The sequence below is a fragment of the Metopolophium dirhodum genome, chromosome 1 (assembly GCF_019925205.1).
Source record: "Metopolophium dirhodum isolate CAU chromosome 1, ASM1992520v1, whole genome shotgun sequence".
Classification (NCBI taxonomy): Eukaryota; Metazoa; Arthropoda; class Insecta; order Hemiptera; family Aphididae; genus Metopolophium; species Metopolophium dirhodum.
In genome coordinates this window covers 60177570-60195295 of record NC_083560.1, presented here as the reverse complement: position 1 = coordinate 60195295, position 17726 = coordinate 60177570, and the positions used below count along the sequence as shown (strand labels likewise).

The following is a 17726-nucleotide window of genomic DNA, read 5'->3' as shown; positions in this document are numbered from 1 at the left end:
CCAAGCGTGGTATGAAAATATCTCATAGGATACGACACTTCAACAATGTCGGGCTATCCATGTTCAAGTTTTTCAAAAGCAGCAGTAAACCATGCGTGAAAGGGGTGCAATATTTCGGATCATGGTATACACTACACAGTATGTCCATTTATACATAACCCAGTTAAGTGTTAACATAATATATTAAACTTAAGCTACATAACTCCCTATATCAGCTTGCCCAGTAATGCCCACCTTTTTTTATTTTTTATCGATTCAAGCACTGATTTTGAATTACCTAACCATGATATTTTTCAGAAACTACATTATAATAAAGTAATATTTTGTCAATACTTTTTAGTAGAATTCTCTCCTTTTTACAATTATATCATGTGACATGTGCTATCAAAATAAGTATTTATGCTTATAAAAACATATCTTGTTTTTTGATTGTTTATACATCTAAAAATTATTTTTATTTTATAAATATTGTATTTAAATAACTCATTACTCATCCAGTAACCCATTTTATACATTTAGTTTATTATTTTTAATATCAGTATTTATTTTTAAATTAGTATTTCTGAAATTTAAGAAAATGTAATTTCGTTTTCTTAACTGACAAAATACACTCAAAGCATAATTAATAATTACTTACACTTATTCAATTTGTTTCTTTCTTTTTTCTTGTTAACTCATCCACACGTTTAATCTTCGATAAATATTTGAAATTGCTGTACTTATTTAAATAGATATTAGCCTCCTTCCGTAGAATATTAATTTCGTTAATAAGATTCGTGTTTTCTTCCATTGTTGAATAATAAAATTCGTTTTTCTTGCCAAATACGTTTAACGCATCTTTCAGATTACGAATACGATGTTTCAAAAAAACATCCTGCTTTAAAAACTCTGCTCTCCCTTTCATTTCTTTTTCTTTGATCTCACGAATCTCAGTTTTTCCTACGTATTTATTGAAAAAAACCTAAACAATATAATATGTATATGAATTTTATTTTTTAAACTCCAAATAACCATTCAACTTACAGTTAATAATCTTTTGTTTTCAAATTTATTATGGTAATACTGAGAAGCCACACGTATGTCAATTTCCATTTGTTTGATTTTATTTTTCAAATTTTCTAAGCTTTGTCTTTTTTTATTTAGTTCACTTTTGGTATCAGATCTTCTTTTTATTAATTCATCATAAAATATACCTAAACGCTTCAATTCATTAATATCAACTTCGAGTTTAATGTCTATCTGCATATAAATATATATATAAATAATAATATTGTATGAATAGTTGACTACTACTTAAAAATGACAACAATTATAATTTAGGTAAATTAATTTTTAGTTACTTGATCATTCAAATTTTTCATATTTTGTATTTCTAACTCTAATGGTTCGGTGGTTTGTTCTAATTCAATTATATCTTCCTTAAGCATATTTAAATCTTTTACAAATAGTGACATTTGTTGCTTAACATCTAGAATTTGTGAATCTTTTTGCGGTATAATCTCCTTGGATTGTTTCAGTAATCTGGTCAAAACAAAAATTCTATTCTTTTTTTTAGCGGCCGCCAGTTTTAATTCTTCCATATCATTTTCAAGGAGGGCCACTGACTGCCTTAGTTCCTCGATGCTTATAGTATACCTAAACAGGGTTTATAATTGATATACAGTGTGCCTATACAGTTATGTATTAACGTGTGCTAAAACTACATACAAGTTATATTTAATCTTGTCCTCTGCTAAGGTACTCATAGTTTTTGAATATAATTCATTCATATTATCCAGCTTTTCAGTGAATTTTTTTTTTATACTGAAAACATTTTCATCGACGTTATTCTCAGTATCACCCACCAACATTTTAGTGATATGTTTTTCATTAATCAGTTTTTCCTTCGACTAAAAACAAATGCAATCATTATTTTAAATTTCTTGACATACACTATAGTAGTAAATAATATACAAGTAATATGTCTTCAATTTTTTCTCTAAATTGCTTATCGTAGTTACTTTTTGCCTCCTGTAACTCTTGATCTAAAATTTCTTGCCGAGCTTCTAAATTTCTAATTCAACCATAGTAAATTATAAAATATAATATTACAGTGTAATAAATCATAAAAAAAATTACTTTTTTAATCCAGAAGTTAATATAAATCCCTTGTTTTCAAGAATTGAAAATTTTTTGTATTTGTGTACTAATTCTTTATTATAATATGATTCTAAATTGACTGTATTCTGCTCATTTGTTTCAATTAATTGATTTAACTCATCTTTCAGTTTACTTATAATTTTTTTTTGTTTTTCTTGTTCCTCCTTAAATCACTTATACATTAATATTGTATCATTATTCATTTTCAATACAAAGGTTATTACTTCATTTTTTTTTATAGTTTCGTAATATTGTGTTGTGTTTGCTTTGTTTATATCTTTAATTTCCTGTTCATTTGCTTTTATAGTTGTATTTACATTAATTGTATTTTCTGTCTCTAATTTATTCACTGCTGTTTCAATTTTCTTGATATTTTCATGCAATTTATCGTACTTTGACAAGTTGACTAATATGTCATCAGTATATACAAGCGGTTTATCGATCTTCCTAGTCTTACTCGCTGTGTTTTTCACTTCCCATACACATATATTCGAATCTTCTGAACAAGAAACCAAAACCGACCCGTCTGATCCCAAACACATCTTAACCAATAACCAATAGGTACATGTCGACAAATAAAACAATTATTTAATCACATTTCAATAATAATACATTTTTATTTATATTTATTACAGCAGAACAAAATAATTGTATTATTTCATAAATAATGAAAGTTTAATGAAAAACTGTGTTGGTTTTTATGCATCCTGTATTTCTAATGTAATTGCCTTGTGACTTCAAAATATTTTAAATTAAAATTATTATAATCTAGTATATTCGTTATGGTAAGATGTAATTCAACTATTATCCGTTGAACTCAATTAAATAATTAATAATTTTTACTTTACCAAAACACGCACATTATTTAATTTTTACTTATTATGTTTTGATAATTTTATTTTAGGCTACTTGTCTTTAGGGGGCTCCAGTCGATGAAAAAAAAGTAACTTTTATACCAAAAAGCCAGACAAAACTGGAGGAATTTGGTTTGAAGGATTTTAATTTTGAAAACGGATTATGATTGATTAATAAGTTAACTAGATTTTATCAGAGGCTATTTTTAATATTCCAATTATTGTTAGTGCCATAATGAATAATATAAATACAAAAATATCATATTTTTATTCACGGATATCACAGCTGAAAAAATAGATATTCAAAATCACTTCAACCGAAACCTAGTAAACTTGATTGTCAATAAAAATCAGTTTTAAAAATTTAAATCCGTCAAACCAAATTCCTTAAGTTTTCTCTAACTTTTTGGTCTAAAAACCACTTTTTTAAATTTAAAAAGTTTATCTTATTTAATATTCTTGCCAATACCTGCGCGTACGTAAGTTAATTGACGGCGATTATAAACAACCTACAGGGCGGTATTATGTGGGCCTACAGTTGTATTTAAGGATATATCTAGAAAATAATGACCGAGAACGATCACAGATTAAACTCATACAAATTCGTTTACTTAGCACACACTTACAAGTCATTTTAATGTCATCATGTTAAATTGCCTAAATAGGCATTATTAGTTACCTACTGAAGTTCTTTAATTTTAAAAAAAAATGATAATATTAAATTATTTGCCATTAGAAGTAATCATATCCAAAGACAACTTTCATACCTAACATACCTTCTTGATGCTATGACTGTGGATTTTGAATTCTTTGTATTCGATTTGAACTCCCATAGGTAATATTACGGTCAATATAACGCCATTTTCGGCTGCTATGAATAAAATCAAATTTGACTTAGAAATGGATACTGCATTCAATGGTGTTCCATAAAAGTTCACTTCACGTTTAACCTTAAATAAAACGATATTATGCATAATTAATAACACAGTTTATTATTTAGACATCCAGTATAAGGCTATTTTAAATTACTTTAACGCCACACTAGAATTTGTTGTAATTATTCATCATTAATCATTAAAAAATTAAATAGTAGAAAGATTTGGTATTTGAATATGAATTTTTCTGGGTCATTGGCGTATTTCCCACTGATTTTTGAGTATATCTACCTTTTTGCAGAACTTAAAAAGATAACACTATCTACGCTTCATTTGTGTCAATTATAAGGATATATTTTTAATTTGAAGCTTATTTTTTGTATAATAGTATTTTATATCATGTTATTTAAATTAAACCTAATTTACATAGTACAAAATTATACCAAAATTGAGTAGACGTCAGTAACGTTGTTTTCATTTACAAAGTGAACTACAAAATTGGGTAAAAGAAGAAAGTATTTTGGTTCAATACAGTGCGTAAACCAAATATTCTTATGGGGATGAGTGGGTTATTTTAGAGCGTCATCTTCATAAACAAAACTTAAATAAAATTGAAAACCTTTCGGTCGTAGACTTCTTTTAAACTACCATCCTTGGCAATGACGAATAATTGATTAACGTCTTGCGCAACTGCCAAATCCGTATAAGCCGCTCCTGAGTAGGGCGCAATGTGCGTGAGTACATTTCCGGTTTTTGTGTCAAATGTGCATATAGCACCAACAATGTCGTAAGCAACTATGTTCATGTCGTGCTTGCACCAGACTAACTTCTCAATCTGGTCAAAGATAAGTTTGCATCGTACAAATGGTTAGTATAATATTGGTATACAGTTATCATTGGACTTTAGTACCTTTTGTTATAACTAGAATAAGGACTTTCGTACTTATGTAATTTGTACTAAGTATAATGATCTTATGCACTAAAACTATTTAAATGTCGTTAATACGCTCAAAAAAATAATTAAAACAAGGCCTACATAACTCTTTTTATAGCTAAAAATGTTATTGATTATATTATATTATATTGTATTTAAAGACCTCACTGAAATATAGGAAAATAGAAAATTGTTTTGCGATTTCAGTTTTATATTTTTTTAATGTACAATAACTTACTGCTAATGATTACGCATTTTCAGGGGCGTACCCAGGAATTTTTCAAAGGGGGGTCCAAATTATTTTAACCTGTAAAAAGTATACAATCAGTAGTTTGCACCTTAAAAATTTTAAATTCTGTCAATAAATGGTCCAGAAATGGGGCCAAACCCGATCCCCCCCCCCTTGAGTACAACCCCGCACATTTTTATGGTATTTGATTTTATTTTCTATCAGTTCAAAATAAAGCTTGATCAGATTTAAAACAATAAATGTGAATTATAATTTTACGCAGAATAAATATACAAAATTATATTTCGAATTTTTTGGGCTAATTTTGAATTTTATACTTTTTGTTATTTTGAAATTTGTAAGCAATGCCTTTTTAGAGCGTTAATAAATTTTATAAATTAAAAAAAACAAAAGAATAGTACTTTTTATTTTTCAATTCTTCAATAAAACTGAAATCGAACAAGTTGTTATAGATTTTTTAATCCTTTTAAAAAGGTTTTATTTCTTTATTTCATATGGTTTTTATAATTTTTATGTGGTTCAAAATTCGTATACTACATACTACATTGCTCAATATTTGATAATTAATGCATAAATACATGTGATACTTACAGGTCCCAAGTGTCCGTGGCATGAAAAACATTTTACGAACAATAGCGAGCAGTAGACATCTATGGCGCCTGGTTTAGCCACGGCAAACTTGTGACCGGATTCGCTGAACGTGACCGCTGTGCAGTTCCTGATTGGGAAATTTTTTAACGGTACAAGATCGTCCATCTGAACCATTTGGAATTCCAAGTGGTCCGAAAACGCTGTTACGGAATACAGTCCGGTGGGGTGCATCGAAACGACGCACACCTGTTTTGGGTAGTGTTTAGACAGCAGCAACGTGCACTGCACATAGTCCCACACCTTGATGGTGAAATCCAATTTGCCGCATGTCATCAGTAACGGTTTCCACAAGCTTGTCGATAAGCTCTCCACGATGCCATGATGCATATCCACGCCGAGTGGTCCGGGTATGGTGGGCAAATTCTGACAGACAAACAGGAAAATACCAAACCCGTGGTGAGAAATACGTACATTCAGCCACGCAGGTAAAACTATAATAATAATATATCTAAAGACCTTATGCTAGTTACACTATTGTATAATGTATATTGATTATATATTTATATCGTATAATACTCGTCATTAACTATGAATAATAAGACCCGTATGTTGATGAATTTATTTTTTTAAAGTCTTAGACAATGCTTTCCTAACTAAAAATGCGTTTCAGTGTTGAGTGTAGTATACAAATCTAAAAAACTAATTTTTATTTTGTAGTAAAAGTAATTTTTAATAATTTCCCATTTGTTGATAGAAATATGACAGGTTTATTATATTTTATTATATTTTTTATTTTTAGGTTACTAAATAGACTTTTACATTGAGGAGTGATAGGAGTTTTCCTTTATAGACCCTTTGTATTCGAATTGCCTCTAATAGATTCAATACATACATTTTACCTCATCAACAAAACACATGCTTATTTCGAACCTATTAAATATCTGTATGGATCATTGATTTTGGAATTCGAGAAAAATTATTCTAACTTTATATGTTAATGTATTGTCGAATCAATTCTTAAAAAATATTAAACGCGGCAGTAATCGAAGTATTAAAAAAAATTCACATTTCTAGATTTTGAATTTTATTTGAGTGCATATGATAAACAAAAGAAGAAAATTTAGAAAATTACACACCTGAATCAATGAGTGAATGGTTTTCTTACAAACCGAAAAGTACCGTATAAGTTATAATTTTAGCAGCATCAAGATTTCGTCACTGTAGTCGTTCCTAGTTCCTACGCTAGACCTTATAAGTATCTCCCCGATAACGTAGACAGCATTTATAATATATATTTAATCATATTGTCATACAGGCATTGCCAATACGTCATCGTTTTCATCTAGCTGAGACAAAAGTGCCTGGTACAGTTGAGGCCGTTTCGTGATGAACGTCAATATCTTGCCGTTGGGGCTAACACACGCGCTCTCTATGTAATGCATCGGTAACCCGCCCTTTAAATCTTCCTGCTGCAAGTACCTATACTCTTCCTTAATAAACACGTCGATTTTCTCGTATCTGCGAAAATAAAATCAGCTTATCCCGTGAACGGTGGCTTAAAATTCAATGTCGGACTTGGAGGCTCCATCATTGATGTAGTCACCACATTTTAAATCTATAACTAACTTATATAATATACTATATAATGAAATGCATTCTTGCATTCGTGTGTGTGTGTGTGTATGTGTGTGTGTGAATATCTACCTCCGTCCTTCATCCGTTTTCCCGAAATGATAGATGGTAGAGTCACCAACCAGTAGCACCAGACCAGATTCAAATGTAAAACAGCTCCGGATGATGTCGTTTCGCGATAAAGTAGCGGGCTTCGTAGTCAAAGACAAATAGACCTCTGTCATTATCGTTGTCACGTCTATTTCACTGATCACGTCAACACGGTACAAAGCTTGCAGCTCACCGTTCTTGAACAGAATGATGTTGCCGTCAGCGGTGCCCGCCAAACATCTGTACACCCACAGAATAGATACAATCGATAAAAATCATATAATGGTTCATTACACGTGCAAGTAAACGCCCGGGTGGTCGGGTAACATCGAGTTTACCAGATTGACTTTCATAATGTCAGAAATTAAATTATTTTTTGTTTATTTTACTACACGTCTACATTACACGGATAATTAACGACTTTTTTAAACTTTTTATTTGTATTCCACATATTTAAACTTTTTTGTTGTTTCATAAATGTCATTATCAGGATTCTCGAATTAAAGCCCAAAAAATTATCAAAAAATTGCTTGAAAAAGCACTTTAAAACCAATAGATAAAAAAGGGGCAATCTCAAAAATGGTTACTATAATGGTATTATAGTATAGTTAAATGCATTGTTTTATATTATAGACATTAGACGATTTAGACGTATATAGTAGGTACCTGTCTCCGCACAACCAACATACGCATGTAAAGTGTATACCGTCAGCTTCGCGGAAACCATATTGCTGCCAGTCCGTCTCGGCTTTGGTCATCAACCGAAACAACTCTTTGCCTACGAAACAGCATATGGCAGTGTCAATCGGGTTCAACGCCATCTGCGAAAACCCAAATGACAATAATAATAATATGTTCGCTAGATCAATAACGATAGGTAGTAATGCGTTATGTAGGTACTGCAAGTTGCAATCGATCAGGACCGGATGCGGTGAACCATATAGGTGAACAATTTTACACAAGACAAATTAACAGGATGTACATTTTTGTACTCATAACTTATAAGATAATAATATTTAATGTTTTCTTCAGAACTATTGGCGATTGAAAGCTCATACATTTTCAGGCCGGCGGGGGGTGGACCTTTAACGGGCCACTGGAAAAATAACATATAAATGATACTCAGCGTCCCCGTTACAGCGTATCACTTCCAATCGCCAATAATCAACTGCAATAAATTATAAAGATGTTCCGGGTACCCGGCAATAACTCGATGGCCGGGTACTCGATATAATATTTAAGACTCGGCTCTTACTCGGTACCCGGCGTAATACTACATTTTTATTCGACCACATCCAATGGCAAACACTGATAATCTATTTATAAATATATGCATACCTATAATTAATATAACGGGAAAAATCTAAAATTCTAGGGTAATAAATTATAATTTATTTTGGTACATTATTTTGGAATAACTAAATCGATTTACAATAGTCAGTTGATTATAAACAAATCATGTTTTTCTTTTACGAATTACAAAAATAAATCTCGCGTTTACTGTTTAATGTTTATACATAAATTATATGATAACAATCTGCAATCAAAACCCATATTAAAATATAAATTATTCCTATACAAATATTCTCAGTTATAAATAATCAGTAATCACTTTACAGTCTACAGCTCTGTTCCTATACTCGATACCCGAATAGTGTTAAAATTTTTACTCGGCCAATACCGATACCCGGTTAGTATTCAAATTTTTACTCGGCCAATACTCGATACCCGGCTAGTATTATACATTTTACTCGGCCAATACTCGATACCCGGTTAGCATAAAATATTTTAGTCGGCCAGTACTCGGTACCCGGTTTAATACCCAGAACATCTCTAATAAATTATACATAATATATCGCTCCACTCGGAATCTAAAACATAAATTTACTAATTACTATAGTATTAATGTATTGGCTTAAAAAAGTAAATCACTTTAACGTTAATTCACTTTATACAAACACAAATAAGCAATAATTATTACATTTAAAATATTAATGAAAAACGATTATGATTGAAAAGAAAATTATATGCCTGGTTATAAGGAACCTATGATATTATATTATTACGTATATTAGTATGGGCTATAGTAAAATTAAAAATATTATACATTATTATTAATTTAACAATAAGATATCTAGCAGAAAAGTATATTTTAATTTCCACATTGGTACCTTATTATTGTACTGTTAAACATCATTAAATAAAACATATTACAAAATGTGTGTACCTACAATTATTTGTTTTATGAATTCGGAGAATTTGAGGTTCCCCTCAATATTTAGTAATAGTCATGGTCTTATGCTATAAATTCATAGGTTTCGGTTTTTCAAATTAAAAGTAAAAAAAATGTTTCGGTTCTTCAAAAAAAAAACTCCCTTCGGCGTACACGGTTTTTATTTTTTATCAAGCCATATTTTGCAAAAGATGCCATTACACCTACGCACACGCATTCCTCATAACTCAGAAGTCATAACTTACGTCGGACACGGGGCCATCGATCCGCACGTACGTTTCGACCGTCGAGTTTCTCCAGCTATAATAGTACAGCGTGCAGTCCGACCCGTCGTGGCCGCCGACGACGAGTGCCGCCACGAAGATGTTGTCCCACAAGAACTGAATTTTAGAGAACCGACGCCGGTGGGTCTTTTGCGATTCGTCGTCTTCGTTTTCGCCGTTTTCGCCGTCTTCGTCGCCGTCGCTGTAGTCCGGTTCCTGGAACACATGCTTCAAGTCCAACGTGCGCAGATCGTAAATGCTGACCACCGGCCTCGCGCCGCCACCGACGGCTGGCCCATCCACTGCGTCTTTCTCGTCCACCGTCGCCACAGCCAACATATGGCTGAAAGTCATTCAGTCGGATGGACACTTATATATAAGCAGTGATGCGTATCGCGATACATTACAGCACGCCGATACCATTATACCAAGTACCAACTATGGATAATTGTATTGTCTATTGAGTATTCGCCTTGATATTAGATATTATGGATACTCGATGATTAAAATTTCAATAACTTACTAACTAACTAGATATTCGATAAATACATTAAAAAAATTATTCAAAAATTCAATAATATCGATGGTGTTCATTTTTAAATAATTTTTTTTTTAATATACAAGTGGCCTTGAAAGCGTTTTATTTAAAGTTTCAAAAGGAAATGAAAATCGGTTCAATATCTGGATGACTGAATTTAATCATTTTATAATTGTAACAATCTATTATCTACAATATGTCAGTGTTAATTTTGATGATTTACGGCTAAAGCCAGTAATGTATAATATCATAAACTCATAAATATCGGTAAAAATAAAAAAATGATAATCCTCAAGAATACAAAAACAGTAAAAATGTAAATGAAAATGAGATAAAATTCTAAATTTCCAACTTCAAACGCTCAAAAAAATATTGTTTGTTTACTATTATTTTTTTTTTTCGTAATTCCAGTAATAAGTAATAATAACTTAACGTGACTATACATAATTCAAAAAAATCTAAATGTTTTAAAAATTATAGATGTACAGAAAATACTAATATTATAAACATTTAGTAAAAATTCTCATTTTTCCTTATATTTTCATTAATTTATATTTGTGTGTCCTATCATCAATAATCACAATTTATTGAATGATACAATAATATTGTATACTAAAAAACGATTCTGAGCGGAGATGGTTTATTAGTCTAGGATATTTTATAGTACATACCTATTTTATATTGTTATTATTAGGTAATACGGTAGCCGGTTAAGTTGAATTATTATTATTTGTTTATTATCATATACCCATATATAATAATATACTTTAGAATTTTCAAGTACCTACCCACGAATAATATTTTTTAAATATAACACAAAACTAAAATCGTTTTTCTTCGATTAAGTATCTAATTTTGTCCAAATTTTAACATAAAATAACTATTTTTATATTTTTTGATTACAGAATAACATACTTACGTGGAACCTTGTTTTAAATTTTTCATTCTTAGCAATAAATAAATATATATAAAATATATATAAGATAAAATATTTTACACTACAAAGTTCATAAAAGTTTCATTTAACTCTCCATTAGCCATTTTTTTTTTTTTTGATAAAGCTAGACAAACTTATGATAAATCTTGTATTAAACTTTAATTCTTATATTTAAAAAAAAACATTTTTATGAATTTCTAACTCAAAATAATTTTCACACTATCGTGATTTTTACGGCATATAGAAAATGCCAATATAAACATTCAGTGAAAATTTCATGGCACTTAATTTGTTTTAGTGTTACACCAAAAACCAAAATAGATTTTGCCAAAAACTGATTTTGAGTAAAATTCTCCTTAATTTTTTTTTTGTTTTTCCCGGCGCTTTTGAAAATTACTGGGAATTTTAAATTTTGACTTCTCAAATGCACCAATTAGATTTACTTTCCCATCGAACAAGATACATTAATGCATTACTTAATTTGAAAATCAATGCATTTTTATTGCCCCAAAAGGTGCACAAAAAAAAAAAATAAATAAAAAAAAAAATTACATCATTGTAAAACCAATACATTTATTGATCCGCTCTAAATCTAAAAATGCTCTTCATTACTATTCTTAACCATTGGGAGGGGGGGGGGGAGTCACCAATAACCCGTATGATTGTCCAGGCTATTGTTATTCAATTTTATATTCTGAGCGGAGCGATAAATGTGTTAATTTTGCAATGATGTGTGTTTTTTTTTATTGTAGATAAAACACTTTGATTTCCAACTTTGCGGTTGATTTCTAATAAATAGCAAATTGATAAAAATTGATAAAAGTTGGATATAACCAACGTGTCTGATCATACATACTAGTTGCTGTTCAAGGCCATGGCCGTGATGACATTCCGTGGTCCTTCGGTCAGGTTGATGAACCTCTGCGTGTTGTTCTTCATGTTGTAGATGACAATGACAGACATGGCCGGGTACACGATCACATCGTTTTTCCAGTACAGACAGTTTCCCGACACGTTGCTGTTCAGACCGAACACAAACTTGGGCTCAATTTCCAGGGACGGTGATGAGCCGAAAAACACATTTGCGGTCATTGTCAGGCCGGTGTTGCAGTACTTTTTCCAGGGGACAATCTATATGTCACTTATGTATAGGTAAATATAGGTACCTTATGTTTGTCGTCGGGTTCACCGAATTTTCCAAGTCAACGAGATAATAATATAATATTATGCCTGGGATGATAGTTGTACGTTTTGAACGCCGTTTGGTTTCCACGGAGCCGAGTCGTTACTAAGAAGTTTTTTTTATTATTTTTTTTTTATTTAGTGCTATTGCGTTAGGCAATAGACATAGGTAGATTTTATTATTTTTTCGTCATCTTGTTGGTCACTGCAGCCTGCAGGTCAAGTATATAATTTGTTCATATTATAACAGGGTATCGGCCCACCGGGATACCAGATAAATACCGGTAGGCCCTCATATATTCTGTAGGCCTTTTAGATTCTGAGCAGAGCGATAAATGTATTGATTTTAAAGTAGTGTTTGTTTTTTTTGTGTCTGTTTACACGATAATTAGTCAAAATAATGCTTCAATTTTCAACTTAATATCTTGTTTGATGCGAAAGTGAATCTAGTTGGTGCTTCGAGAGGATCCCATGAGTTTTCAAAAGCGCCGGCCGGAAATTAAGGAAAACCGGAATTTTTACGAGAAATCGGTTTTTAACTAAATCGATTTTGGTTTTTGGTGTAACTTTAAAACAAATTAAATGTACACTGAATGTTTATATTAGCATTTTCTAAACACCATAAAATTTGTTTTAAAAATGTTTCATAAGTTTGTCTACCTTTATCAAAAAAAAGGTGTATTGGTAAATCAAATTAAATTTTTATGAACTTTGAAGTTCAGAAATCTTTACAACATTGAATATTCACTCGATTTCTCATGTAGCCATTCTCTTATTTATTGTAATTCAAAAACGAATAACTGCAGATACTTGAAATGTACACCATATTATGTTTATTTTATCAATATTCCTATACTTGAAAAAATGTTCAAAATATTTTGGCACGTTTTGAGCTATGAACAGAAATTTTCAATTTTCGATTTTTTTAGTTTTATTTCTATAAATGTCAATAACATTTTATTTTTTGGGTCAAAAAGCGTGAAAGTTTAATAAAAGACTCCTGATATATTGTTACAAAAGCAGTCTTAAAATATTATAAATACATTGGCACAATTTTAATTTATAAGAATTTAAAATTCAAATTTTGACAAAACTTATCAAATTTAAAATTTAAAAATGATTTTGTATTTATTTATAAACATTTATTAAATATTCAACTTTTATAGCTAAGAATTGAAAATTTTAAACGAGGTTCCATGTGAATAGGTTATTCTGTAACCAAAAAAATATAAAAAATATAAAAATACTGTTTTTTTGTAGATATTTTATGTTCAAATTTGAACGATATTAGATATTTAAACGAAGAAGAACGATTTTAGTTTTGTGTTATATTTAAAAAAATATTATTCGTGGGTACTTGAAACTTACTAAAGTATATTATATTATTATTATTATATACAAATATGATAGTTAACAAATAATAATAATTCAACTTAACCGGCTACCGTATTGATAATAACAATATAAAATAGATATATATTATAAAAAATACTAGGCTGGCAATAACCGTCTCCGCTCAAAATGGTTTTTAGTTACAATACAATATATATAATTTAATTTAATTTTAATACCATCCATTACGCAGTCACCCGTTTGTAACCTACATACTCTACAGTAGATTGACACCCACTTACCCGATTTTTTTATTATTATAATTTACATACTATTACAGCGTTCGCTATTAAAAACATTTAAATGTATGCAGGGCCCAATCAAAAAATAAATACATTTTGTGCGGGATAAAAGGGAGGCGGTTGCGAACTGCAGAGTGAAATCTCCCATGAATTATTAGTCTTATATGACCGTACTAATCGGCAGTAACTTTTTTCCTTTGGGCTCTTTTCATAAATTTCCCGGTTACAATAATTTAGCCTATAGCCTGTATTATAATACAATGAATTTCTGGTCCATATAACGTTATTATCTACATTAGATTGTCTTTTATGACACAAGTTATAGAGAGTAAGACGAGTCGGTTGGTATCTAGCTAACAGGCCCAGATTTATAAAACAATGGGCCCCACCAAACAAATAACATATCATAAATATGCCTTCTAAAATATTATTTAATTTAATATGTTACAGATTACCCACTGATGTAAGACATTTAAAAAACAATTACATATAGTGAAACATTGAAAATGAACATTAATGTAATATTATTTTTTTTTTTTTTTTTTATTCAAAAACCATCATAAATTACATAGGATACAAAAATATTACGTTAGGTTACATGGTTATCTATCTCTTTTAAGCTTTTAGCTTGTGTTAGAGATAGAGAGTAATAATATTTAATTAATTAAGAACTATATACATTAAATTATATGAGTAGCACAGTAAGTGATGAATGAACAATAGAAGTACCTAATGAGAAAAAATAAAAATAAAAAAAAGATTAATACAGATAAATAAATATTTTTAACAATAGAAAAATTGTAAGAATGAGAGATGATATTAAATATTACATATAAGATATAACATATAAAATATAGAATATAAAAAAAAAGAAAAAATGATAAATTAAAATAACAAAATATATAAAACATAAAATATAGCAAAGGATATGAGAAAGTTAGGTTAATTGAGAAAATAGCCAATGATAAACAATTTTTTTAACATTAATTTTGGAACAGTGAATATTTTTTTTATATTGACATGGCATACCGTTAAAATACACTGGGCCCAAATAATTTACAAAAGATTGACCAAAAGATTTATTCGAATATTTGACAGGTATATTATACCGTGTTATTTCTCTTTTACCTTCCAACAATTTGTTATCTTTATCTTGAGTGAACCTTTTTAGAGTGAACAAAATGGCAATTTTTTTATATAGAAATTTGGTTGGTAAAACACCCAGTTCCTTGTAATTTTGATTCGTAGAACCTTGCAGAGAGTACTTGTTTAAGCAAATTCTTATAATGTTATTCTGGTTAACTTGCAATTTGTATAAAACAGTATCACTTAAACCACCCCATACTAACATACCATATTGTAATATCGATTGGTACAGAGCAAAATAAATAACCCGCATTGTTTGCTTGGGAACTAAACCCCTTAATTTGTAGAATCTATAGGTTATAGAGCGTAACTTTCCAACTAGGTTTTGAATGTGAAGATTCCATCTTAAGTTTTCATCAAATATGATACCTAGATATCGAGTACTAGTAACTTCTTTGATAACAATACATTTATTTATGTTATTACAACTGTTACCATCAACGCATCTATGAATTGTTATAGGTTTAAGATTTGGAAAACTTTTATAAATTGAAAACGTCATAAACATTGTTTTTTCTTCGTTGAGTGTTAAATTTCTGTCACATAGACATTGATAAACTTTACTTAACCCAGCAGTCGCTTTTTCATGAGCCCCATCCCATGACTTATCGGTAAAAAGTAGGCAGGTATCGTCAGCATATGAAACAACTAATCCATCCAGACTTAAATCACTAACCAAGTTTATGTATAATAAAAATAAAATTGGACCTAATACACTACCCTGAGGGACTCCGTATTCAACGACACCGTCATGACCTATTATATTATTTATTACAACCATTTGTTTTCGATTGAACAAGTAACTTTCAAACCATTTTAAGCTAAGATTATTAATTCCAAAAGTGGGTAATATGTGAAGTAAAATTTTGTGGTTCACAGTGTCAAATGCTTTTTTTAAGTCCAAGAATATAGCAATCACCTTGTTACTGTTGTCTAACTCATTAAAAATAAATTGGGTCGTACTAAATAGAGCATCCTCTGTGCCAATACCTGGTCTAAATCCATATTGATTTTTAGATAACAGTTTGTTTTTCTCTAGGAATGAGATAAGTCTAATTTTAATTATTTTTTCAAGTATTTTGGCAAAATTATTAAGTAAAGATATTGGTCTATAATTATTTAGATTGTTGCGGTCTCCAGCTTTAAAAATTGGTTTAATAACTGCTACTTTAAGATTGTCTGGAAAAATACTTTGCTGTATACATAAGTTATATATATATACTAGTGGGTTCACTATAAGTTCGGTAATACATTTTAATAATTTGATTGTTATCATGTCTATACCTGCAGCTGTATCATCTTTGCAATTTTTTATTATGTTGATAACATCAGTATTTGTTATTTTTTTAGAAAAAAGATTATCGAAAGAAAGTTCATTATCCCGATGTAAGGCATAATTTTTCGCCGAATAATTAGAGCTCTCAGCTAATTTCTTTCCCATATTGATAAAAAATTTATTAAAAATATTTGACACCGCCAACGGATCATTGTTAACATCATATTTTTGTTCGTTAAAGATAACATTATACTTGGTAATAATTCCCAATTTGCTACTATTCAAATAGACGGTTAGGTTATCTCTGGTAACACAGTAATCAATTAATTTTTCTTTTTTTGATGTATACTCTTGTATATTATTTTTTACCGTTCATTGTGTTAAACAATTTGTGTAACAACTATGAACTAACAATAGAAATTAACTAATAATAGTTGAAAAGTTGGTAGGTATTTCATTCAGGTAATATATGTATGCAATTTTTATCCATAATTAGCTGTTGACTGATGAATTATATAGGTCGATACTTTGGTCTTGGCGTTTAGGATAGAATATTCAATTTTCTTTTCATACATTGGGTTGAATTTTGAAATAATGAATAAAATAATAGTAATTACTAATATAATTTGTTATTGTTTATATAATATGTTATTACACTGCTAATCATAAATAAATAATTATTTTTTTAGTCTTGTTTTAGGTAAGTATCACACAAAGTCGCAAAGAATGTTTCATTCATAGACCTATGCATAATATAACTATGTTTAATTTCAAGAAAATAATGTTTTAAAACAAAAATATGGGAATTTATTTTTAACAATAATTGGACTGTTGAGGGGGGAGAATTCTCCTCGTAAAATGTTTGCTCCCCTTTATACAAACTGAAATGGTAGCCCCTGTGAAAATGCACAGCCATAGTTTTTATACCTACATAGTAAATATTGACTAGATCATATAGGTCAGTGGAGTACTCAGGGAAAAAGGCTAACTGGCTTTTTTTATAAAAATAAAATTGTAATTCATTTTCAAGCCCCCCCACCTCCAATGAAAAATCTCAACTCACTTATGAGTTGTGAAATTTTACTTACATTGTAGCAAAATATTACTAAATTATATATTGGTATGACGAGTTAAATAAAAAAAAAATATTTT

At 29.7% G+C, this 17726-nt stretch overlaps 2 protein-coding genes across 2 annotated transcripts; both read right to left on the bottom strand.

Moving 5' to 3' along the window:
* Nucleotides 1-643: 643 nt before the first annotated feature.
* Nucleotides 644-1850, bottom strand: LOC132940541 (uncharacterized). The gene is made up of 4 exons (XM_061008260.1): nucleotides 1708-1850; nucleotides 1341-1635; nucleotides 1024-1239; nucleotides 644-961 (listed from the first exon to the last, which is right to left on the bottom strand). The coding sequence occupies exons 1-4, from the start codon at nucleotides 1848-1850 to the stop codon at nucleotides 644-646; spliced, it is 972 nt and encodes a 323-aa protein (XP_060864243.1).
* Nucleotides 1851-1869: 19 nt separating this feature from the next.
* On the bottom strand, nucleotides 1870-10215 carry LOC132940537 (cilia- and flagella-associated protein 57-like). The gene is made up of 10 exons (XM_061008246.1): nucleotides 9844-10215; nucleotides 8032-8186; nucleotides 7348-7605; nucleotides 6957-7161; nucleotides 5644-6066; nucleotides 4488-4703; nucleotides 3770-3943; nucleotides 2320-2681; nucleotides 2001-2053; nucleotides 1870-1889 (listed from the first exon to the last, which is right to left on the bottom strand). Exons 1-10 carry the CDS (start codon nucleotides 10213-10215, stop codon nucleotides 1870-1872), a joined length of 2238 nt encoding a protein of 745 aa, XP_060864229.1.
* Nucleotides 10216-17726: the final 7511 nt, after the last annotated feature.